This window comes from Saccostrea echinata, unplaced genomic scaffold (assembly GCF_033153115.1).
Source record: "Saccostrea echinata isolate AGI-Se365-2 ecotype Australia unplaced genomic scaffold, CSIRO_AGI_Sech_v1 ptg000029l, whole genome shotgun sequence".
Classification (NCBI taxonomy): domain Eukaryota; kingdom Metazoa; phylum Mollusca; class Bivalvia; order Ostreida; family Ostreidae; genus Saccostrea; species Saccostrea echinata.
Window position 1 is genome coordinate 21,288,120 of NW_026889778.1, and position 26,540 is coordinate 21,314,659.

Below are 26,540 nucleotides of genomic sequence, written 5' to 3' on the forward strand. Positions count from 1 at the left end.
TGGTGCAAACGTTACAGCCAAGTTAAAATTATAGATAACTTGGTCAAACTTCTAGGTCAAGGTCATGAAGTCAAAAATTGCATGTCACAGGTAAGTTCATGTGAAATATGAAAACCAATTAAGTTTTCAGCAATGTTAAAATTTTGAAAAGTACTGAGGTTAAAGTTAAGGTCATGAGGTCATCAAAAATCAGTGCATTTGGAAAGGTCTTGTAACAGGTACATTGTAATGCACTTATCAAACAGAAGAAAAAAAAAACCTATCTTCTCTCATTCCAAAGTTATTACCACTGTTGAAATTTTGAAAAGTAGGTAAAACAAGGTCAAGTGGTCAAAAATCATAGTACATCTGGAAAGGTCACAGGTAATATACTTATCGAATATGAACGTCCTATCTTCTCTGATTCAAGTTTAAAGTTAACACCAATGTTAAAAATTTTGAAAAGTCAAATTCACAGGGTCAAAAGTCATAGTACATTTGGATAGGTCTTGTGACAGGTAATATACCTGTGAAATATTAAAGCCCCAAATTTTTTTCTCATGCAAAAGTTATGACTAAGGTTGAAGGACTAACAGACTGACGAATGAGATATCCCCTCCCTTTCGCGAAGAGGGGGGTGGGGGTGACCAAAAATTTCCTATGCTATATTAATATTGCGGCAGATATGAGCAACTATATCTCTGTACATCACCATGCAGGATCATTATTTTTCAATTTCGAGGCTTACTTGAAAAAAATCACTCGATATGATATTACGACACTTCTTGTGTTTGACTATTGACTTGTCCTTTCTGTAAACCATAAACAAGAGGCCCGTGGGCCACATCGCTCACCTGAGCACATTGGCTTGGCAAAAGCACAAATCAGTTCAGTATTAAAAAGATTACCGGGGGGGGGGGGGGGGCTTGAATTTTAAACTACCTGATGATGCTTCCATGTCAATATGTCACGATGTCAATATAACAAATGGCTTTGTTGTACTTGAGATTGAAAAAAAAATCCCATATATTCCTTTGTAAAAAATTGATCCCCCATTGTGGCTCCTCCCTATCCCAGGGGTAATCATTTGAACAAACTTGAATCTACACTACCGGAGGATGCTTCCATATCAATATGACTAAACATAGCTTTTCTGTTCGTGAGAAGAAATATTTTTTCTATATGTTCTTATATAAAATTTTTGACCCCGCATTGAGGCCCCACCCTATCCTCGGGGGTCATCATTTTAACAAAATTCAATCTACACTACCTGAGAATGCTTCCATATCAAAATGACTCATGGCTTTGCAGTTCTTCAGAAGAAGAAATTTTCTATATATTTCTATTTAATCCTCATTTGTGGCCCCACCCTACCCCTGGGGGTCATGATTTGAACAAAACAGAATCTACCCAACATGCGGATGTTTCCATATAAATATGACTCATCATGGCTGTGCTGTTCCTGAGAAGATTTTTAAAGGTTTTTCCAATATATTTCTATGTAAAACTTTGATCTTCTGTTGTGGTCCCACCCTACCCCCATGGGTCATGATTTGAATAAATTTGAATCTACACTACCTCAGGATGCTTCCATATTAATATGATCAATCAGGGATTTGCTGTTTCTGATAAAGATTTTTAAAGATTTTTCCTATATATTTCTATGTAAAACTTTGACAGTCCATTGTAGCCCCGGCCTACTCCCCGGGGTCATGATTAGAAAAAAACTTGAATCTACACTACCTGAAGATGCTCCCATATAAATATGACTCATCATGGCTTTTCTGTTCTTGAGTAGAAGATTTTTCCTATAAATTTCTATGTAAAACTTTGATCCACCATTGTGGCCCCGCCCTACCCCCGGGGTCATGATTTGAACAAACTAGAATTTACACTACCTGAGGATGCTTCCATATAAATATGACTCATCATGGCTTTGCTGTTTTTGAGAAGAAGATTTTTAAAGGTTTTCCCTATATATTTCTATGTAAAACTTTGATCCTCCATTGTGGCCCCGCCCTACCCCCGGGGGTCATGATTTGAACAAACTTGAATTTACACTACCTGAGGATGCTTCCATATAAATATGCCTCATCATGGCTTTGCTGTTCTTGAGAAGAAGGTTTTTCCTAATATTTCTATGTAAAACTTTGATCCTCCATTGTGGACCCGCCCTACCCCCGGGGGTCATGATTTGAACAAACTTGAATCTACACTACCTGAGGATGCTTCCAGATGAGTTTCATCTTTCCTGGTCCTGTGGTTCTTGAGAAGAAGATTTTTAAAAGATGCTAATAATTTTTCACTAATTCTTTATTATCTCCCCTTGAAAGAGGGCGTGGCTCTTCATTTGAACAAACTTGAATCCCCTTTACCCACGGATACTCTGTGCCAAGTTTGGTTGAAATTGGCCCAGTAGTTTTTGAGAAGAAGATGAAATTGTGAAAAGTTTACAACAACGACAACAACGCCGACAGACAACGGACAAATTTTGATCAGAAAAGCTCACTTGAGCCTTCGGCTCAGGTGAGCTAAAAAAATCGAATTCAACACGACAATTTGTTTTGCAAATGAAATAACAACCGGTAGGTGACTATTTAGTTATGTTCATCACAGTCATTTTCTAGAGCAAAATATCCAAAATTCTAAATTCATCTAAATGGTTTAAGGGGCGTTTTATATTCTCAATTTTTAATTGACGTTTTTGGACATATTTAAGACGTATATTACACAGGTACCTGCCGCACATGCATTTATATAATATGAACTGACACATTTTCAATTTCTTATGCAATTTGAAGCTTGCCGTTTTGTATTGTTTTATTTTTTCATCGGAAATTCAAATGAAGCTACTTGCAAGTCCACTCAAAGTCTGAAATACGAGAAGTATAATAATTTAGGGTCAAGATGTAGGCTGTTATACTTGATATGTAATACAGCATATCATCATCATCTACAAGAAATGATGTGTCCTAATACAAAGGCAAGGACACCATTCTTCAGCGACAACTCAAAACACTTACATGTACATAATGAAAAACAACCGACTGCCGCGGGTTTATCCCTGGCAGACAGTTTATATGTGCATCTACATGTACATACTGGCAATGTTCTCTAGATACATCTGACTGTACTAGTGTTACTTACTGCCACGGAGTTACATAACATCTTTTTTCATTAAAGGCAAATTTTATTGGGGGTGGGGAGGGGGCTAGGACGTAAGTGATAAATCGCTGCAATTCCCCTGAACTTTCAGTCCTCAAACAATTCCAGCCTATGAAATCCTCATCCTTTAAGTAGAATAAGTAAAAATAAACCGAACAAAACATTTCAACATGTGTATTACAATCAGAATAGTAAACCTCTTAATCAAGGAAAACATTTTTCGTACATTTACAATGCATTTTATGACTAAAAATAATTGCAATTGAGAACTACTAGTACACCATAAGAGAAACCTGACGAGATCAAAGAAATTTTGTGCTCAAATTTCAAGGGGGCAACAAAGAATTCTAATGAGATATAACATATACAAACAAGTGAAAACAGCTGAATACTAGTATGATGTACATGCAATGACTATAACAGAAAACTTAACAAAACGCAAGATATGTTCATGATAGACGGGCGATAACTCTAACAACACGATTCAAATGTCATGGTCCTTGTAATATTTAGTCATCAACAGCCATTGATGTAAAGATCGTAACGGATGATCCCAAACGACCAAGGTCTTATTTTCTTAAAAGAATGTATATCGATAACGATTATTTTCATCGAGCATTCGAATTACAATAATTTAACAAAATACCCTGTCAATAATTTTTATAGCTAATAGCATTTATTTAGTAAAGTATTTCACGTGCTTCAAGTTTTTTTTTATATTCTCGGTCATAATTTCAGTATCCGTGCGCATTTTTTTGTCACACATTCCAAATAATACATTCTAAACTTGAAATTCAGACAAAGAAAAAAAACTGATACACAAATTATGCCAATCAGATGACATTCAGCTAAAGTACATCAACATGCACCAACATCATATACAAATGAGTACGAAACGTAAAATTCTGTAACTCTAATGGACAGAAAAAAAAGTTAAAAAGGAAGAAAAAATAATAATATTCCCAAATCTCATTTGGGGGTCATAATTTAAGCACTTTAATTTAGTTTCCCTAAGAGACCCGTCCCTTTAAATCCGGCCTCTGGAACGCCAGACACATTCATCAGGTCCTGTAAAACTCCGGGATCCTCCACAGGTTCATCAGCCTGCAGCATGATAATGTCACCCGGCGCTACACGGAGACTCCCCAGGGTTGCCTTGTCGTCTTTTATCGGAACTCCCGCAATCGATAGATTTTGGTCAAATGGGGGCACAGAGAATAATTTCATCAGCTGCAGTTTTAAATCCCTTAATGTCTGATCAGACGACACTTTTAATTCTTTCTCTCCGCGGACTTTCCGATGCCGCTGACTTTTCCTCACGGCATTCCCATCCATTTTCTGTAACTTTTCGGGTGGTTCGTCACATTCGGATTTTCGACGATCGTTCGTGCAGAAATCTGGATCAGGATAGTCTTGTTTTGAATTTTCAGTAGAGGTATCTCCTTGCTTGTCTTTAACAGCTTTTCGTACGAACACAGTAGCATCCCTATACACATACTTGGCCATTTCAATCATGTTTTCGCGCTCTTTCACACACTCCTCGCACACCTCTGGAAGCGTGATCACGTGATCAGAACCGTCCTCTTCTTCATACTTCACAACAGATACCTCATAATCAACAACAAAGTGCTCCATAACTTTTTCGAATTCTGATGGCCAGAGATAGATCACCTCTGTATTGTCGGATAGATCCGCGCCATTCTGGGGTGGTGGGTACAAGTATTTTCGGTGTTCACAAAGCAAACGGGTATTTTTCACTTCTGACACAGGTTCGAATTTGCTTGGGTCTTTAACAAAGTGCCTCCAGTCTTCCACAAACTGTGCATTGACCACGAAAATTTCCTCTCCGGTCACAAGTCTTACTGGCCTTTTTCTGTCATTGAACAGATCTGCAAGATCTGCTTTCTGGACTTGAGCTAATTTTTTGTTCATGTTCTGATTTTCAGTTTCTTCTTTATTCTTATCACAACATTTCTGACAAACTTCATGTGAACTAGGGAATTCTGGACAGTCTGGGAAATATTCCTTCAATCTATTCCACAGATCTGCTGGTATCAATTTCCGACATGATGGATCTGGATCTAACTGACCATGAAACTCACAAAGTAAATCCTCATTGAACTGCAGAGAACTTTCCATGCTCTCATTAGTCACAGAAATGTCTGCCTTATCAACAGTGTTATCACCATTATCTAATTCAGTAGATTTCCTTTTTTCATCAAAGTCATTGGCATCTTCTGGTACCTCCATACTCTTGTCTGCTGCTATTTCTGTCGTGCCACTTGGCTGCTCCTGTTGGTCCACTCCGTTATCAGTTCCCTGTTCTATAGATTCCCTATCTTCCCTAAAATCTTCCAGCTGCTCTAAAACTAACCTCTTCCAGCTCCTCAAGGAAGATTTCCCCACCCAGAAAGCAGGTTCATTTGGAGAAACTTCTACCTTCTTCATTGTACTGAAAAGTTTTTCATCCTCCACCATTTTCCTCTTGGTGCGTATAACCTTGCATCTACTTTGCACACAAATCAGACAAGTTGCTTTATCCCCAGGCAAACGAGGTCCACCTTTATACTTTTCATACAAACCATCAACTGCATCATACTGGACACACTTCATCTTCCCAGCCTTGTCAGGATGAAGTTTACCATGTTGGCATAAACTGGCTTCATTATCCACGGATCTGGCTTTACCTGGATCTTCCAGCCAGTGGGTCAGCCATGGAAGACTGATCCATTCATAATTATGAGATTCCTGGTCTTCCTCCCCCACTACCAGCTGGCTAAATGTCTGTCGTATATCTTCCTGCTTCTTCTTTCCCGTCTCTATATTCTGCTCCCTCATCATTAAAAGTTCTGCCACCCACATTTCAAATTTCTCATTGTCTTTCTTCACATAGTCTGACATGTACTCAGGGAGGTAACTCTTGTCTGGGATTTTCATATCAATAGTCTTGTCTTTTTCTTCTGGGGGCACATCTCTGGTGTAGACAACCATATATGCATTTCTGGAAGAGTGATATCCCTTGGGAACTTTTCCCTTCTGCTTAGCAGATGTCTCTTGAAGATCTTCCTCTGTTCCAAGATGGAGATTTGATCCCTTCATTTTAGTCGTCTCTTCATCATTGAACTTGTACCAAACTCCTGAACTTTCATCCAGAATATGGGCTATGTAGTGTCCACTGTATGCTGAAGGTCCCCGATGAATCAACACTGCTTTCAGTTTATAAATACACCCATCTTTTGCTGAACTATTTTCACAAGTCAGATTACCATTTGAGTTCATGAATTTGCTCATGTCAAGAGTTTCGGGAAATTGAATGAAGCCATTTAGTTTCTTTTTGTGCCCAGTCTTCTTGTCAAACACAAATCTGAGGAGCTGCAAATTTAGAATCGGTGGCAGCCTCTTTAACTGTATGGCCCTCTTGGCATTTTGTTTCCTGCAGCATGTCGAACACATGTACTGATTGTCTCCCTCCAGCTTTTCTTCATGCAGGAAATCTGTGATGGAGTCCTCCAGTGTCTTGTGACCTTGAATATGCAAGTCCAGCTCATAAAACTTGGAATGTGTTTGAGATGAGTTATGACAGCCACTGCAGGTAGTGACGTATGCATATTCCCCACATAACTGGTCTTGAATAATGTTGCGTACTGTGGGGTCTTGTTGCTGAGACAAACAGTCCTCTAACAGAGAAAGGAAAAGTTTGGAAAATTCCTGTGCATCTTGCTGTAGAGCTGCATCCAGACCTAAATGATCAATGAAGTCCTGTGGACTGATGTATGCACGTTCAGAAAGCTCCAATAGAGAAAATATTGCTTGCAGGTGCCCTCCAATACTGTTGGGTTTCCACTCATCACCCACCTTGTCTATCATATCTGTCTCCCTGAACTTGTAAAGGGCTTGTCTAATTGGGGGACTGTGGAACCATAGTTGGAGGAATGTGTTCACATAGCATGTGTTTCCCAAATTTTTCAATCCCACAAAGTCTTGACCTTGTCTGCGTTCATTATTTGGGTCCTCAATATCGTGCCAGCTATCATCGTTGATTTCTCCGAACCACTTCCGTTCACCAATACAATTGATACAAAAGGGATTTCCTTTACAGTTTCTTTTACAGGCTCCTAATTTACAGGGCTTCAGATTCAATCTGCAAAATATAAAAAATAATGCATGAAATGAATAAGTACCCGATAATTAAATGAATACAGGGTCTGTAATTTTTTATGTTTTGGATTATGAGATTATCAGTTTACTTGTATACTGTTCTGATACATGTATGTTCATTAGAGATGTCTACAGGATCTGTCATTTTTAATATTTTAGATTATGACTGAGATTTTCAGTTTACTTCAAGGCTGTCCTGATGTGTTCATTAGTGATGTTTACATTGTCTGTGTATTTATTTTTTTCATGTTTTGGATTACGAGATTATCAGTTTACTTGTACACTGTCCTGATATGTTCATTAGTGATGTCTACAGGGTCTGTGTATCTTTTAATATTTTTGACTATGATTTACTTGTAGGCTGTTCTGATGTGTTCGTTAGTGATGTCTACAGATGAGGATTTGAGTATTTTTTGTTTTTAGGATTACGAGATTATTGGTTTACTTGTAGGCTGTCCTGATGTGTTTGTTAGTGATGTCTACAGGTTCTGTGTATTTTTTGTTTTTAGGATTACAAGATTATTGGTTTACTTGTAGGCTGTCCTGATGTGTTCGTTAGTGATGTCTACAGATGAGGCTAAACAAAAAATATGTGTGGTTCCGGTTACACCTCCAAAAAATTTAGGGTAGGTAGGTAGGTATTTTTTTTTTTTTTTTTTTTTTACAAAATGATTTTCTATTTTTTTTTCTAAATACCTACCACTGCTTTGCAAATGGCATTTAGATGTGGTGTGATAATATATTAGTCAACATTGGTAAGGGGGCACCCTAGTTATGAATATCAAACATTTTTTTTTTAAATCAAAAATAATAAAAACACAAATAAAATTCCAGAAAAAATATGAAAATTGCCGAAAAAAGTTTAGGGTCGAGGGTATAAAATAGGGACGGTCGGGTAACCGGAACCATGCATATTTTTTTATTTGGCCTGAGGATTTGAATATTTTTTTGTTTTTAGGATTACAAAATTATTGGTTTACTTGTAGGTTGTTCTGATGTGTTCGTTAGTGATGTCTACAGGGTCTGTGTATTTTTTATGTTTTAGATGATGAGATTAATGGTTTACTTGTAGGCTGTCTTGATGAGTTCGTAAGGGATGTCTACAGGGTCTGTGTATTTTATATTTTAGTTTATTAGATTAATGGTGTACTTGTAGGCTGTCCTGATGTGTTCGTTAGTGATGTACATGTATACATGGTCTGTGTATTTATTGTTTTAGAGTATGAGATTATTGGTTTACTTGTAGGCTGTCCTGATGTGTTCGTTAGTGATGTCTACATGGTCTGTGTATTTATTGTTTTAGAGTATGAGATTAATGGTTTACTTGTAGGCTGTCCTGATGTGTTCATTAGTGATGTCTATGGGGTCTGTGGTCTCGGCCCACTGCCAGGCTGCCTTATCCAGCTGCTGCTTTGTAGGCATCTCTGTCAAAAAAAAAAAAAAAAAAAAAAAAAATAGAGCTTAACAATAAAATCAGTTTTCAAGACTTTCTCATGAGTTTTTCCTTAGTTTTGACAAGCAACATCACACACTCCAGGTGATTGTTGGTAATAAATATTTACAGTGTATGTGGATATTTGCTTGACCAAATATAACACCATTCCTACATGTACATACTCTATTTCATGGTATTGATACTCAAATTTATCTCCCTTATCAGTGTTCTGCTCATGTTCAGGCATTTTAATTCTAAAGAAGCTAATGTCTCCAAACTATCTCTCTCATTCTATCCTACCAATCTCTCTCTTTATATATAATAGAAAATCATATACATGTATATTGAATAAAATATGGCTTAAATAAAATTTTAAAAAACACCTAACTCTCTTGAAACTAATAGAGTCGTCCGGTTAACAAAGTCTGGTAAAACAAGTCCAACCAAAAAAATTTGCATAAAATGATGCTGTTACATGTACATTGCTAGGCATTTTGTCACTGTCAGTCCAAACTGCTGATAAAATTACCAGTTGGGAGATTTCCAGAAATTATGAAGCATGTATTTTGTGTTATTCAATAAATATAAGTGAGAAAACGGAAAATCTCACATGATTTTTTGCAACATGTCCATGTGATGACTTTAATTCTCTATTCACTCATCAAGTTGACTCATTTTATTGTACAGTATCATGTGAAATCTTTTGTTTTGCCATCTCCTTCACCTAATATCTAAAGAGTACATGTAGTGCAAATTCTGAGATCAGAAGTGAATTTAGATACTTGTGAAAGTGGGCCAACTCCCCCACAAAAGTGCATTTACAAGAGTGGGGGAGTTGTCCTATTTGGGTTTTCTCAGCAAAACCCTTTATTACCACTAATAGTTGTAACTGTACATCTTTATTTATCTAGGTAATATTTTTAATATTGAAGAATGCAAATTTAAAATGTGTTCATTCATGTACCTTTTTGAATATTCTATTTTACATAGATGTCATTATGTCTATCAATCTTACATATCGTTCTGTAATTAATACAAGCAACGAACATATCCTTTCTTTCTTTGTTGACATAATTTACAAAACATTCCTTTATCATTTTTGAAGAGGGAAGGCTACCTATTTTAATCAATTTTCATAAAACAAATGTCTGAACATGTTCCTGAAATGTGTGTTTCAACACTCTTTTTCCCATTTTTTTTTTTATTTGAATGCTTTGACTTTCTGCCAATTTTTTTTCACTCAGTCTTCAAGTTCTGTGAAGTCTTCCTTTAACAATATAATGTGTATCTGTGTTATTATTGTCCACTTAATAGAATAAACTTAATTTGTCTTGGCTTTCTTTTCAGTTGGTGCCAGTTAAAAAAGAATTAAAACATTAAACTTAATCATATTTTTTTTAAATCTTGATGTCAAACTCAACAACAGAAATCAATTTCTTGCACATCATATAGTGAGTAGAAGGATTTCAAGCTGGGAAACTTGAAAAATACAATGTAATCCAGCAAAATACACATTCTACATTCACCTCTGGAGATGAATGTTTTTTCAAGACAAACTTTTCAAAAAATGATGTCCCATAAGACTAATTAGTGCCAATGTCAGTCAGACCACCGGGATTTAAATCTGGGATATGTTAATTCTGAGCTCTGAATTACATAATTTTATCTTGACATGGAGCAAATACATGTACTTAAAGTCATAAAAGACATGTACTTTTAATTTGTCAGATATCCATGTCTTTTTCTCTCTCTTTTTCTATTTAATGAAGTTTTAAAGTTTAATTAGAATCTGCTATTTGAAAAGCTCTTCAGCACTTTTTAGAAATTTATTTTTTTTAATTTGTTATGTAGATGATCTGGCATGGCTAAAGCTATTTTAGGGATTCAAATGTTTTTCCTAAATGATCAGTCACCTTCCTGTAATCACAGTATTCAAGGATTCATTTCAAAACAAGACAGGGAGATAAGAACCAAGATTATTTTACACAAAAATCGGCAGGTGAGGAATATCACAGTTATTATCCTGTGTATTTGTTTTTCATCGCAAGGCTATGTTGTTATTGACATGCCACTCAAGTGATGTACGTTAGCTGTTGTACTATATACATTTGAATTCTTTTGAATGTTATCTTGTCAACATAGTTTCTTCCAAATGACTTCTCTTTCCGAAACTCTGGACATTTGAGTTGTACAGTTGTAAGAGACCATAACTGACTTTGAACTGCGTAATTTCGTACGATATACAACTGCGTGAACTCTTTTTTCATAGAAACAAATATGCAGCGCTCTCATTACCTGTCAAAATCACTAAGAACGCACTTCATTCAGTAATTTGCGCTTCCCGCCTCTCTTGCACCTGTCAAAATCAAAAGTATTTCCCCATTCAACTTCCGGTGGGATTACCTCGTAAGTATTAATATGTCAAATCAAACCATATTCGAGTTTATTATATTGAGAATCCCGGAAGAATGTTCAAATGTAAAGACAATTAAACTGGATTAAAACAAAAATAAAAAATAAAATTTTACAATATAGGTTTAGTTTTATGGAGAGCATTTGTTTTTATCTAAAGTTATTTCGCTGCCCGAAATCGTTGGAGAACAATCGATATGAAATGAATTGTCTTTGTGAAAGAAAGCTTTGCACAAATTATAGGAAAAGCTTACTTTCAAGCGTAATCAGGACCAGCAATATTGCCACAAACAAACATGGAAGTTTGCAGACAGCAGTCAAGGCACATGTCATCTGAAAGCGTGTTAGACGACATTTTAGAAGTTGTTTCAAAGAATTGTGCAGCGCTTGATAGAGACCCGAGCAAATTGGTTGTACAGAGGCGTCAGAAGAAATTACAGGATGGAGACTTTTGCATACCAAAAGGGTGTTTTCAGATGAATGGAGAGGTACATTCTAAGTCAATTTGGAGTTTCTGGCAGCTGTTATATATGGATACTTCATGCTTTTTTTTTTTTTTTTTTTTAGTTTTTTTTCCAGTAATTGCCATTGACACTGATACCTTAATTTAAGGAGGGGGGGGGGGGGTTGAATGTCCGATCATCGAGGAACCTACTTATAAAAAAGTTTGTTTGTGTTGCTCAATGCTGGCATTAGTCGAAATATCTGATGTTTTCCAGGCTTTTTTCACGATTTGATATTTAACGTGCCAGGAAAACGTCAGAACCGGCGCCATTACAAAATCTGGAAATTCGCCGCCTCCAACTGGAGGCGGCATTTTTGGGTTGATTTTTGATACTTGCTAACCGAATTAAATGCTGAATTCACAACTTATCAGTAGTACAATTCCTTTAGTACTCACCAACATCGTTTATATGGGTTTGTTTATGAAATAAACAATCTGGTGAAAACATTTTATCAGAGGGTCCAGTTTTCTTTTCATTTCGTGCATTTTAAAGTCTTGCGAGACCAAATCGAAATGTGGAGTGATATATTCTTTTCATCGATATTGGAGAGTACTAGAAGCATTGTGGTACTGATAAATAGTAAGTTCGGCATTTAATTCAGTTCGCAAGTATCGAAAATCAGCTCTGGTTGGAGACGGTGAAATTTCCAGTTTTCGTAATGGCACCGGTTCTGACGTTTTCCTGGCATGTAAAATATCAAAATCGTGAAAAAAGCCTGGAAAACGTCAGATATTTCGGACTATGCTGGCATTAGATCCATGTTAGAATAATCTAACTATGTTTCAGGACAGACCAGAACCACAGATCATGATACAAATAACTGCATTTTTTTTTCTCTCAAAAGTGCCCAATGCATTTGTGAACAAATAGAATACGTGAGAGGTTTTGTGTAAATTATGCATTTTTTCATGGCGTCAATCAAAAATCTCTTTTAAGTTTAAATCTCCACAGGTTTGATCAGTGTCACCTGAATAACATATCAGGATTACAAAGTGCTAGTTTAAACTGAAAATCAGTGTATACTCAGTGATTTTTGGGGGGTCAAAATGCCACCGATATTCGGCTGTTTCCCCTCACAAAAATTAGCTATTATTTTCCCAATTATTAGTATATTTTTCCCAATTTGAAACATACGAAAATTAGGTTTTAATTTTGAACAAAAGTCGCTAAATTTGCTGACAGAGTATATACGTTTTTATTCTTCGTATCCATGCATATGAAGCCGATTTTTTAATGAATGTGTAAAACAATGCAGATATCCATATAAGCAAATTAGTAGCTTATAATGTTCTCAATGAATTGATAAACAGTTCCCAGATACAAGTCATATGTTGCCTGTTGACATAATGATTTTGGTTTGACCGCCATTTTTACATAGAGGGTAAGGCTAATAACAGGAAATAGACAACACAAAGGGTTTCACTAAAATCAGGAAAAAACAAACAGTAAAGACTGTAAACTTGATTATCAATATAAGACAGTTTACTAGATTATGAGTCTAAATGTTGGTTGTTTTTTTTTAATGAAATTAGACCAAGCAATTCCAAGGAAATAGAAGCTACAAGATGTGACTAATATAAGCCATGTTCACATTCAAAAATATTGATGTTAATTTTTTTAAATGATTATTTTATGAATTCAAATCAAATTCAAAGTTAAAATAAAGCAAAATCTGTTGTTGTTACTAAGTTTGATTAATTTATGCATTTTTTATCAATCTAGTTTACTATAAATGATTTTTCCCAATTTGAGGAAAATGTCGCTGATTTTTCCCAATTCAAAAGTAGGGGGTGATGGTTTAATTAAAAAACAAAAAAAATCACTGATACTTTTTGGCAGAAAAAAAAGATGAAGAAGCATACATCATCAATAAACTATGGAATTATTGGATTCTCTGTATTAAAAAAAATTATTTTTGTTGAACTTTTGTTGCTACCGTGAGAACGTAGTTTGCGGCGAGATGCAATCCCCAAAGCATTAATATTATGGGACCACAGGTTACTGTGGGGGAAAAAATCATTTGGATCAATATGCAAGTCAGAATTTTCTCTTGGCCCAGGTGTTGCTTTAAGAGCTCGCAGTGATGAGCGGCGCTTTGCGCCACTCGCTGCGCTCACCATAAAGTTAAAAGTAAAATTTTATTGCAAATACGTATATTTTGCATTATTATTTTATCTGGATACATGAACATAGAATTAACTATTCATCATAAAAATTAATATTTTTATTATATTTATTTATTATTTATTTTATATATATTTTTATATATTATTTATTTTTATTTATATTTTTTGTTCATATAAATGTAAAGTTTTATCAAAGATACTACAATGTAAAACTTATAACATTTCTGCTATTCTTAATATTTATATTTTGTAAAATATATTAAATTAGATATACATGATATAGATAATTTATCAAGATGGAGAAATTATAATGTTTTGAAATATCTGCTTTTTGTTTAGGAGTTTGCTCATCTTAGGGAGAGATTGCTAGAAGAGAGCAGGCCGTGGACATGCCCCGTGAGGGAGGTAAAATCAGACACTTACAACAGCATGTTAATCTCTCTAAATCGTCCCACCACCCTCAAAAGTGTGATATCATCCCTCCTGAATTCTGAAGTTTCACAGGATTCCAACTCCATTGATGACAGAGAGAGTAATGAACTTAAGGGAGATAAATCTGTACCTGCAGTTAATGAAACTCACAAAATCAAAAGACGGACATGTGAAAAAACTGTTTTAGTTAATGCTCCTGACTGTTCTGATTGTCAATCATTAGAACAGCTGAGGGGACTGGTGCTGACTCAGCATATATTACAGCTGTTAAAGATTAATGGGTAAGTAAGACTTTATAAAGAAGTTCTCTTTATTTTGCAATCAAGAAACAAATTTCTCTATGCAGTTGAACCAAGCAGGTAAAAGACAATAATTACCTTTGATAATGCTATTTGAATATTCTCTCTTTTAGATTAAGAGGCAAGCTTGCAACACAACCTGTGACAGAAAATTCTAAAAGATGGTTTGAACTGTTAAATTTTGATTGTGGATTTTTGGAAGAGCAAGAAGAAATCTGTGATGTTAAACATATCCTAGATGTAGCAAGAGGGTCTGAGTACAGACTTCAAACCAAGGGACAGGAAAATAAACTTGTAGAATCAGAGACCACATCAAATCACGAGCCTAGTGTGAATACCTCAGAGTGTGTGGTTTTAAATGCTGAAGATTTTTTGGCATCAAAAACAACAGAAGATGGTGATTTTGATAAAAATCTAGGAAAAATTCACCGTAAGTACATATATTAAAAATGAATAATTGAAAGACGTATACAAATCTTCAGGTAATGATGACTTGGAAGTAAAGGCATCTAAGACATTAGTATTGGAGTTATATAAGATTGGTGTTATTCAAAATTACATGTATTTGTGTTCATACAAGGCTTAGTGTTGATTATACTCATGTGTTGACTGCAATTGATTTGTTTTACAGTCATGGATGAAAATGGACATACAGATACACTGATTGAAATATCACACCTTCAGAAGTGTAAGGAGAAGGTACATTGTGTATTTATGCAAATTTCAGAATAAATAAATGCATTTGACATTGAAAAAAATCCAACGCTTACAACACTTAACAAATTGACAGTTAATTGCTAAACAGTAGATGTGATACATGGATGCACAAGTGTATTGCCAGAATAATAAAAACAACCTGATCAAAATTATTCATTTTTTGCACAATGTAAAGAAAATATATTTTTGTCAATTTAACAAAATATCCTAAGGTTGTAATGTCATATGCATGTGGAAACAACATTTATCCCTGGTCGGCACACTACAATTTGTTGACTTTTAAAAGTACAATTGATAGCAATGTTTTCTTTATTAACCAAGTTATGCAGAAATATAATATTGCAAAATTACCTTCCAAAAAATGATCTGGAGTACTGATGTGTAAAAATTCATTAATTTAAAATCACAAATGACAAAAATAATCTGTGGGCTGGACTTGAGGATTTACTCCTGTCCATTTTCAATCCTGCATCCATGGGATATTTCAAAGGTTTTCGATAGAAACGTACCTTTTCTGTGGTTAAACTCTTCTACTCATAACTTTCTTGTTTTTCAGATGGATCAGTGTGCTTGTGTCTTACACATCATTCCAGACAGGAAAAATTTTCAGCAACAGAAAATTCATTTGGGTTGGCAGATTTTGACAAAGGATGCCCCCAGACAGGTACCGGGTAATTTTTTTTTTATACATATCAGTATGTTGTTTACTTCTGAATTTTTAGACTACCAGTATTACAATATACAAATTCACACAGGAACCTCATCCATGATATATCCTTTTATAAAGTTTCAGTTGTAGATCAAAGTATATAAGAAATAATACTACATTTAGCAATGTATTTAGATTTTACTTTTTTCTTTTAGATTCATCAGATGTATGGTTCAGTTACAGAAAGAAAATCTAAAGAGTCTCAGAAAATGGACTCACAGACTTTTTACAAGTAAGTTGAAAAAGTTTACTTGTACATGTATGTGTGAAATAAGTATTTTAATGCTGGATCATAAACTAAAATCTGGTATATGGACTGAAGATATCCACAATGCATCTGTTGTCTAGATTTCACATATCAAACTGTAAATTCTTTAATAGCAATTTCATGTATTTCAAATGTTTTGTTGTAAAAAAAAAAAAGTTATCAAATTTTGAAAATTATCCCTGCCTCTCACAAATTTGCATATGTTCTCTCTTTTTCCTGAAACATTATTTATGGTAAATGATATTAAGCTTTCCTGTTGTTCTAGTTTGAGGTTTGACCAAATGAAAGAAGCTTCAGTCATGAAATATGGGGAACGTGTCAAAGGTAAAGCAGTTTTTTTTGTATACTTGATAAGAAGAAGATATTCTGACTTGTACTACATTGTATTTTATAAAAAGGGTCATTTTAAAAGTATGAATGTTGTGTTACTGAATATATGGAGTTAGAGAGATAGTTTTTAGTACCTTTACATCATTTCGCAGAGTTATACCCCTTTAATTGTATGACTGTCTTAGAATGTACTGTACAAGTAATTAGTATGCATGACTGTATAATAATTCAGGTGCTGGGTGGAACAAGACAATAGAGAACTTAACCATGGCAAGTGTCAAATTTGAGCTGCTGCATAATGTCCCACGGAATACTGTAAGTTACATGTAGATCTTAAAGAATGTTTTCCCCTAGTTACTCTGAATCCAGATTTTGTTATAATTTAAACACTTCTTATTTGTTGACAGGTGAAGCTGGACTTATCAGAGGGGAATGAATTTGGAGGAGGTATAGACAACAGAGCGGGGGCATTTGTGATGTATAACTGTGCTCGACTGGCCACTCTATTCAAACATTTCCACAAGGCAGTGGAAGAAGGTATAATTATGTTCCTCCCTCTGTTGTTTTTTACATTTCAATTTTTTTTTTAGATGTAATAGTAATAAAGGAAAGCATGATGTTTTTATTTAATTTGCTCAGTGTAGCTTTTTCATCCCAGATCATATTTGCACACTGCAGGACGTAGAATTGCTCTAAAGTATTTTGTATTATTGGTATTTCATGTGCCCTTAGGATAATTGTATTGTAGCATATGTAGTGTTCTCTTGTACCAACGACACAGGTTCAATTCAATGTCTTTATTAACATGGACACATTCTGGCATTGTATAACAAAGTCCTTGTCTCTGACATAGTATGACAAAGTCCCTGTTTCTGACATAGTATGATAAAGTCCCTGTCTCTGACATAGATTGACTACAAATGAAATGTAAATATAATAAATACTTGTACTCAATACAGAATATACATATAATGTAACCTTTTATCAATATATATCATGACACAAAAAGTGCTCCTTATATTAAACTTTGTAAACAGTGGTAATATGACAAATTCCTACTCAAATTCAATGTAACAAGTAAATGCATATAGCAGACAGTATGTAATAAATAATTAATATATAATTACCGTGATGTATGTCTGGTACTTTCAGCTAGAACACAACAAACTACTACACTCATTGATCTAAATATGGCGCTCGTGCATTTCTCAACATTTGATAAACGTATCATTCTGATAAAATTGGAATGCACAGAAATCGAAACTTACGGACAAAATTGGAATTCAGAATAAAATATACAGATTGTCCATTACACCGGCCCCTAAATGTGTTTTTACAAAAACATATTTATCAAAAATGGACAAAACAATGTATCCAAAATGAGTTAATTCACTAAACGTTTCATTGCACAAAGGTTCACTGATTTGTTTTCTCTTTTTCACAATCTGTTTCCAAAAGAAGACAAAGTTTTGTCACTGGCCGCGTAATAATGGAAGACACTGTCTTTATCCTTGCAACACGCACAACATCATAGTTGTCCTTTATCACTTCGAGCACTCTACCAAGATTCCATGCATTTCTTGGAGTGTTTTCCACAATGAGAACTAAATCACCCTCTTGTAAGTTTCTTTCCTGCTTCAGCCACTTCTGTCTCTGTTGGAGAAGGGGTACATATTCTCTGATCCAACGTGTCCAGAAAACATCAGCCAAATACTGAATCTGCTTCCATCGACGTTTTGCGTAGTTGTCAGATGTATGGAAAATTCCAGGGGGAAAGCTCTCTCCTGATCTCATGAGTAGTATATGATTTGGTGTAAGTGCACAAAGGTCATTCGGATCATCTGAAGCTTCTGTAAGGGGTCGTCCATTCATAATAGCTTCAATTTCACAAAACAAGGTTAACAGTCCCTCATCATCCAAATGAATTGTTTGTTCATGTAGAACAGAATACATGATTTTCCTGACTATCCTGATGAGGCGTTCCCATACTCCTCCAAAGTGAGACGCAGCCGGTGGATTAAAGCTCCATTCAATTCCTGACTGTAATAATTGACTGGAAATGCTGTCCGTATTCCAGGAATGAAGTGCTGTTCTTAGCTCACGTTCAGCACCTACCAGATTCGTTCCATTATCAGACACTATATAAGTTGGTTTTCCTCGTCGTGCAATAAGCCTTCGAATGGCGTCAATACAGGAGTCTGTATTCAAGGAAAAGGCAACCTCTAAATGTACTGCTCGGGAAGATAGACAAGTAAATATGACACCGTACCGTTTTACTATGCTTCTTCCTCTTTTAAGCTCAAATGGACCAAAATAATCCATTCCCACTCGAGTAAAAGGGGGGTCATCAGGTTTCAGTCTCTCGCTGGGAAGGTCTGCCATTTTCTGTTTCAAAGTAGGTGCCTGATATCTTCTGCATATAACACATCTGGAAATGATGGACTTCAAAATTGATGACACACCAAGAATCCAATATTTCTCACGAATAAGTGCCAGCGTTGAATTTTTTCCCAAGTGTCCGACAGATTTATGTGCTTCCTCTGCTATTAACCTGGCTAATACAGACTCTTTGGGAATAATAATTTGATGTTTACTGTTAAGAGTTGTATCCAGTTTCTTAAGTCTACCGCCTACACGTAGAACTCCATTGTGAACAATTGGGTCTAACTTGGCTAATCTTGATAACCTTTTAACAACTCCATTTTCACTTGAATTCAAGTCTTTAAATTCTTGGGCAAAATGCTTCATCTGCACATACTTCAAAATGTCTGTTTCTGCTCTGTCAAGAATGTCTACATTTAATGAAGGTCTTTGTGTATCATTTTTCAATCTGTTATGCTTTTCCTTCATTTCTAATTCTTGTATTTTCTCTTCTGTCAGTCCCTCCGATATCATTCTTGATCTCCATTCTCTTTTCCTCTTCATTATTCCTTTGAGGTTTTCTCGCGCTAAGAGTAGCCATCCAGTCACTGTTTTCAGCTTTTTCCAGGAAGAGAAGTGCTGGAGTAATCTCTCCATTCCTTCTACTGTTTCTGTTTCAACTGCTGTGTTGACGCTGTCCTTTATTTCAGCACTGTTAATTTCTGATGAGTCGCTAATGATTTCAGTAGACGGCCATGAAACATCTGCTTTCCATAACCACTCAGGACCACTGAACCATGCTGCTGAGTCAAGAAATCTACTTACTACTGGTATTCCCCTTGACGCAGAGTCTGCTGGATTATCTTTAGAGTTGACATAGTGCCACTGGTTGACTGTAGTTGCTGCATGAATTATGGCAAGCCTATTGGCAACAAATGTTTGAAAACGAGTTTTTGTGTTATTTATGTAACGAAGAACTGACATGCTATCTGTCCAGAAGTAAACTTGATCAACTTGATATTCCAATTGTTTTGTAACTATCTTGCATAATTTCACTGCTAAAGTTGATGCCGTCAACTCAAGCCTCGGTATTGTCACTGTTTTTAACGGTGCCACTCTTGACTTTCCAAGAACAAAGGAACAGTGGATTTGTCCAGTCTCACTGATGAGTCGTAGATATATAACAACTCCTATTCCAACTTCACTTGCATCTGCAAAACAGTGCAACTCCTGACATGTCGTCCTCCCGAAGTCTTGTGGCTTGTAGCATCTTTCAAGTGTTACATTTTCAAGTTCTTTTGCTTGTGTCAGCCAATTTTTCCAGTCCTTAAGCTGACTTCCTTTAATCTCTTCATCCCATCCAATTGAATTTTTGCACATTTTTTGAAGAAGTGTCTTTGCTGTCATCACAAAAGGTGACACGATACCAAGAGGATCAAATATTGAGCTCACTATTGATAGAATTCCTCTTCTGGTTGTTGGCTGATTTTTAATGTTTATCAGAAATCCTAAATGGTCACTGTTAACAAGCCAGTACACACCTAGTGCACGTTCTACAAGTGTTTCACTTTCACCTTCGAGGTTCCATTCCTGCACATCTTTAGCTCGATCATCTTCTGGAACAGATTCTAAGACTTGTTTTGAGTTACTAATCCATTTTGTCAGATGAAAACCACCTTTGCTACAAAGTGTAGACAGATCTTTAATGAGTAAGGCCGCTTTCTTCTCTGTGTCAACCGAAGCCAAACAGTCATCTACATACATATTCTTGAGTACTGTGGTCACCACTGTAGGATCAAAGTCGGAACCATATTCTTTAGCTGTCTGTTGTAGTGCATAGTTACAGCAAGTTGGAGAGGAAGTGGCTCCAAAGATGTGAACTTTCATTCTGTATTGTTCAGGGTTGGTATCCAGATTGCCATCCTTCCACCACAGAAATCTTAAACAGTCTCGATCTTGTTCAGGGATTAATACTTGGTGAAACATAGCCTCAATATCTCCTTGTATAGCAATTTTCTCCTGACGAAATCTTAAAAGTACACCAAGTAAACTATTTGTAAGATCGGGTCCTTGGAGTAACTGGCTGTTTAGTGAAATCCCCATATACACTGCAGAGCAGTCAAACACAACTCTAATCTTCCCTGGTTTTTTATCGTTGTAAACTCCATGGTGCGGTAGGTACCATACTCTGCCATCATCTCTTTGTAGCTGACTTTGAGGAACAGGTTCTGCATATCCCTTCTCAAACAGCTTATTCATAAAAGTCTCATAGTCATTTCTAACCTTTGGATCCTTTATCAGTTTCTTCTTTAGACTCCCAAGTCTCTGAAATCCTTGCATGATATTGTTGGGTAACTGAATTAAGGGATCCTTAAACGGAAGTCCAATTGAGTAATGACCATCCTGAATGTGAATAGATTCTGAAACTTGAGTTAAGAAGCTCTTATCTTCTAAAGAGTTTTCTTTTACATCATCCACAAGACGTTCTAGAAAGTCATAGTTTATGGAATCTTTCACCATCTTTTCTAAGTTTATGTCTCTTTCCTGAGCATCTTCTATAGCTACTCTGTTTATGTCAAATGTATCTGATGCATTTTCTCTTATGACATTCCATACTATCCATCCTAGTCGTGTCCTTGTTGCGTGGGGAGAACCACTTGGCCCAGCAATTACTTCCAATGGAGAGTAGGCATCTGGTATGTTATTTCCAATCATAATTCCAATTTCTGCATCTATTTCTGATGTTTGAATTGTTGACAGATGTGGCCACTGTTTTAACTCTTGCTGCGTTGGAATGTGTTCTTTTGATACAGGCATATGTTCCTTTGTATACACATTCGGTAGATCAATCACATGTTCCATTGAAAGTCCACACACTTGCAAACCACTGATAACATATGTGTTCAACCTCTGAGAATTCCCCATTGTCTTTATGGTGATTTGTTTCTTCTTGCCATTTGCTCCAAGCCTATGCATTATGTTTTCTGTACAAAATGACACACTGCTGCCAGAGTCAAAGAATGCATAAGTTTCTATGCTATACGGTTTATTTTTCAGTTTTACTCTCACTGGAATTATTGCCATAGCACAGGTTGTTTCTCCGGCCCCTTTATCACTAAAGGCACTGATGTGAGGTTTGGAGAACTTGCATGTAGTTTTGATATCTGTTGACATAGGATTAATGTTTTCTTTGTCTTCATCTGTACGTTTTGCTACACATTTCGCAGGATCATGTAGGATCGTAGGGTGACGCCTACTGCATATGGAACACTTAAGTCTTGCTTTGCACTTTTTAGTTATGTGGCCTTTCCTAAGACATCCATAACACTGTCCATTATTTCGCAGGAAGTTGTATCTGTCTTGAAGTCCTTTGGTTACAAACTTCTTGCAGTCATTCAGTGCATGGGTACTACTTTCACAGAATTCACATTTCTGTTCTCGTACATTAAAGTCTTGTACTTCACTTGTAACATCAGTAGACGCAACAGCTCTCTTCTGGTTACGATCTTGATTTCTGGAATTTCCACCAATAGATGCATTACCATACGTAGGATCATTCGATTTCTTAGCTTCTGTTTTCACAAAACTTACAAAATCTTTAAACTTCACTGTCTTCTTGGCTTCTTTAGTTTTCAGTACAACATTTCTCCACCTATCATGCATATACACAGGAAGTTTTGTCATAAGTCTCTTTATGTTGTCTGAATAATCTAAGACAGAAACACTATCGATGCTTTCAGCTGCGTTCTGACACTCCACAAGGAACAAGGAGAACTCATCTAGCATCTTTGCATCCTTCACTGCTGGCCAGTCTAATGCCTTCTTTATGAATGCTGTTGCAATTACCTCACTGTCTCCGTACCGCTCTTCAAGCTGATTCATAGCTGCTTTGTAGGCTCTGTCTCCTGACATATGACTAAATCCAGACACTACTTTGTATGCTTCCCCAAAAGTCATTTGCTCAAGATAATTCATTCGTTCATCATTGTCTTTAGTATTCATCACTACTTTGGTATTAAACTGTCTGACGAAACGTCTAAATTCTAATGGATTGCCTCCAAATTTTTTTATCTCTGGTACAGGTTTCCGGAGGTATTGTACAACACACTGCATAGCATCAGATTCAGAGGTCTGTGGTTTTGTTTCATCTAGGCAATGAAGGTCAAGTGGTGGAATTTCTTCACGTTTGGGTATGAATGTCTCTGCGTTTGGATTCAGAGGCCTCTCAAACAAGGACGGTACTGATGCAAACTCACTATGAAACAAAGGTGTTCTTGGCGTTGGTTTTGGTGCTAATGTTCTAGGATTCACTATATCAATGTTAGAAACATCATCATGCAAATCAGCATCACTACACCTTTCATATTTCTGAAGGACTTCTGTTTTAGCATTCGCAATAGCAATATTTGTATTCAAGTCCAACTCTTCTTCTTCAAGTTTTAGTTTGACTTTCGCTATCTCTAACTCCTTCTTATGGGAAAGTGCTGCTTTGCGAGCTTCTAACTCAGCTACTCTTTGTTCTTCTTCAAGGCGTTTGGATGATATACTTGTAACTATAGATGTGCGAGACTTGGACTTCAAGCTTCTGACAGTTTCTTTTGTTGCTTCTACTTGTGATTCCTCCTTTACACTCTGGTGGTAGGAAAAGAACTCCTCTATTTCTTTCTTAAAGTTCATGAGAAACACATCGTAATCATAATGAGTCTTAAGCAATTCTTCTCTCTCCTCCTTGTCAGTTATTTGAGAGACAAGTTCATCAAATATAACAAGAAAACGCTCATAATCCTCAAGCCATGCAGCATACTTTCTTCTTACTGTTTCTGGAGATTCATTATCAGAAATAATCTGTCTTATCACACCACTTGTTATCTTCAGTGTTCTAAATGTTTTATTGTATTGTTCTTGTTTATATACCTTTCCTTTGTCTGTTAATTTTCTGTTTCGTGTTCCCGATCCTGTTTCTTCTGTAACGGGCATTATGCTCATAACCTGGATCGCTCATGGAATCACGTCAATGCTGTAGTGTTCTCTTGTACCAACGACACAGGTTCAATTCAATGTCTTTATTAACATGGACACATTCTGGCATTGTATAACAAAGTCCTTGTCTCTGACATAGTATGACAAAGTCCCTGTTTCTGACATAGTATGATAAAGTCCCTGTCTCTGACATAGATTGACTACAAATGAAATGTAAATATAATAAATACTTGTACTCAATACAGAATATACATATAATGTAACCTTTTATCAATATATATCATGACACAAAAAGTGCTCCTTATATTAAACTTTGTAAACAGTGGTAATATGACAAATTCCTACTCAAATTCAATGTAACAAGTAAATGCATATAGCAGACAGTATGTAATAAATAATTAATATATAATTACCGTGATGTATGTCTGGTACTTTCAGCTAGAACACAACAAACTACTACACTCATTGATCTAAATATGGCGCTCGTGCATTTCTCAACATTTGATAAACGTATCATTCTGATAAAATTGGAATGCACAGAAATCGAAACTTACGGACAAAATTGGAATTCAGAATAAAATATACAGATTGTCCATTACAGCATACATCATTAAATCTTTTACATTTTATGTGGTATTATAGTACCAGACTAGATTAATTCATATACTTTGGAAACACCTAAATACAATATATTAATAGACATATAAATTGATGATACATTAACAATCAGTGTCCAATTCAACACAGGTTAGTTGGCAGAACCATTCAATTTACCAAGAATTTATGAAAACCAAACTTGTCTGGATGATGTATCAAGGGATGCTTATTATCAGTCTTGTTTTGAAAACTGCATCTGACCTATATTTTTAGATGTATGACCACATAAAAATTTTGGAACAGGTCCTTTCCTAAGTAACTATATAAACCCTACCCTGACCAAGGTAGCATTGATGATGCATCTAGCAGTATATGTACATACACATGTACTAATCACATTGCTTGAAGATGTGCAAGTGATGTTTATCTTTTGTTGTTCAATACGAAAGGCATCTAACAATGAACTGACAATATGTATGAAACTTTGGTTTGAGACTCAGTCTGCCTTTACAGATATTCATTGAGGTGAGCTTTATAATGTTTGGTTACATTGGTTTTTCTGTCATTTTTCAGGAGTGTATCCTCCTCTACCTAGCATTGATTCCATTGACTTTGGGTTGTTAAGAGAAGAGGTAAATCTATCATGAATTAGTCATGAACATGTCATTAGTCTATGTATTAATAAAAGGACAAGAAATTCTTTTTTAAAGATTTTTACAATACTGTATGATATACCCTCTTTATCTTAACTTTTCATTTTTTCTCATTTCAGGATGAATGGTCATTATTTTTCAATTACATTTTTCCCTACCCTGATTTACTCAGAACTACCGTGTCTGATCTGTTTCCATCTAATGATGGGATTTATGCAAAACTTGGAACACATAAGGTACAGTATTACAAGATACCGGTACAAGAATAACAATTAAAATAAACTTTGCGTCAACACAAGTTCTTTCTAATGTCAATCAGAGACCATATTAATTTATAATTAATGTATGTACTGTAAACCAGCTTTTATTTGCATGTTGGAAATATCCGTGAGTTTAGTGGCCTTCATTTACTCTGGAGTATTTCTCTCTGCAAACCAATGATTTACACATGTACTTCTGTATTATTTTATGTAAAAAAAATATTTCCTCAGTCATGAAAATTAATAGTTGTAGATGGATTTCAAACCTATGAGTCAAGAATAAAATATATCGTAAATAAAAGTTGTTTTACAGTCATGATATAGTTATATGTTTTTTTGTAGATAAGTAACTTCCTGATTGGTTTGAGTCGGAGTTTAAGCTCCTACTACAGCCATGTCCATGTACTTGTAGTAAGTACGTTTTTGTCTTTCTGTGTACCATAATGATTCTTGTAAGAAATCCATTCTGCTCGTTAGTCTTAGATTTAATACTAGACATCTAATTACAGCCACAGGTGCTTGGGGACAGTGAAAATAATTCCTTTTCATTGTAGGAAAATCGTCCTAATTTAATGCCCACCATGTTTGCAAGACTATATCTGCTGAAGGCCATTCATTATATCCTAAAGGACGGTCTTCATTTGATGGGAATCTCTCCACCAACTCAGCTATAGGATGAACTTCTCTCCTCTCTCACCGCTCCTTGGGTCAACTATGAAATGACTAGTGTATGGAGGAATGCTCATGGAAAGGCATCCTATAGAACAACTTACTATATTAGGTTTTTAAAATAGGTCAAGTTAAAGATGTAAAGGTTCTGAAGATATGGCCAAGTGAAGAGAATTTTTTGGACAGCTTTTTTAATTTTTTTTTTTTTTTTTTTTTTTTTTTTTTTGTGGTTTATCAAAATAATGGGGGACAACAATTTAAAAGTATTTTATATGTTGAATTTTCTGTTAATGCTGGGGGTTTTTTTTATGCAAAGTAAATTTTACTTTGTAAAATTAGTGAAAAGGAAAAACACAAACTGTTATAAATGCATTATAATATTTTGAATAAAAAGAATTTTAAAAGACAAATAAACTTTGAATTGTGTTCATAAGGGATTTAAAATTCTCGGTGTTCATGTTGAAAAAAATATTGAAGAGAAAAC

The 26,540-nt window shown here is 35.5% G+C and overlaps 2 protein-coding genes across 2 annotated transcripts; one reads left to right on the top strand and one right to left on the bottom strand.

Annotated features, from left to right (window-relative positions):
- Positions 1-3,319: 3,319 nt before the first annotated feature.
- On the bottom strand, positions 3,320-11,128 carry LOC133195702 (ubiquitin carboxyl-terminal hydrolase 48-like). Its single transcript, XM_061331631.1, has 3 exons — positions 11,033-11,128; positions 8,627-8,726; positions 3,320-7,285 (listed from the first exon to the last, which is right to left on the bottom strand). Exons 2-3 carry the CDS (start codon positions 8,722-8,724, stop codon positions 4,141-4,143), a joined length of 3,243 nt encoding a protein of 1,080 aa, XP_061187615.1. The 5' UTR covers positions 8,725-8,726; positions 11,033-11,128; the 3' UTR covers positions 3,320-4,140.
- A 313-nt stretch (positions 11,129-11,441) lies between these two features.
- Positions 11,442-26,348, top strand: LOC133195704 (DALR anticodon-binding domain-containing protein 3-like). Its single transcript, XM_061331633.1, has 13 exons — positions 11,442-11,637; positions 14,121-14,494; positions 14,626-14,942; positions 15,144-15,211; positions 15,786-15,893; positions 16,094-16,170; positions 16,472-16,530; positions 16,769-16,851; positions 16,944-17,073; positions 25,048-25,106; positions 25,247-25,363; positions 25,730-25,798; positions 25,942-26,348. Exons 1-13 carry the CDS (start codon positions 11,446-11,448, stop codon positions 26,059-26,061), a joined length of 1,773 nt encoding a protein of 590 aa, XP_061187617.1. The 5' UTR covers positions 11,442-11,445; the 3' UTR covers positions 26,062-26,348.
- The last annotated feature ends 192 nt before the right edge of the window (positions 26,349-26,540 follow it).

Excerpts from the sequence above, each read along its gene's own strand:
- LOC133195702 (XM_061331631.1), bottom strand. The coding sequence starts at position 8,724 with ATGCCTACAAAGCAGCAGCTGGATAAGGCAGCCTGGCAGTGGGCCGAG. Across the intron at positions 7,286-8,626 it reads CACATCAGGACAGCCTACAA|ATTGAATCTGAAGCCCTGTA; the intron begins GTAAACCATTAA and ends TATATTTTGCAG.
- LOC133195704 (XM_061331633.1), top strand. The coding sequence starts at position 11,446 with ATGGAAGTTTGCAGACAGCAGTCAAGGCACATGTCATCTGAAAGCGTG. Across the intron at positions 14,495-14,625 it reads CAGCTGTTAAAGATTAATGG|ATTAAGAGGCAAGCTTGCAA; the intron begins GTAAGTAAGACT and ends TCTCTCTTTTAG. Across the intron at positions 25,364-25,729 it reads CAAAACTTGGAACACATAAG|ATAAGTAACTTCCTGATTGG; the intron begins GTACAGTATTAC and ends GTTTTTTTGTAG.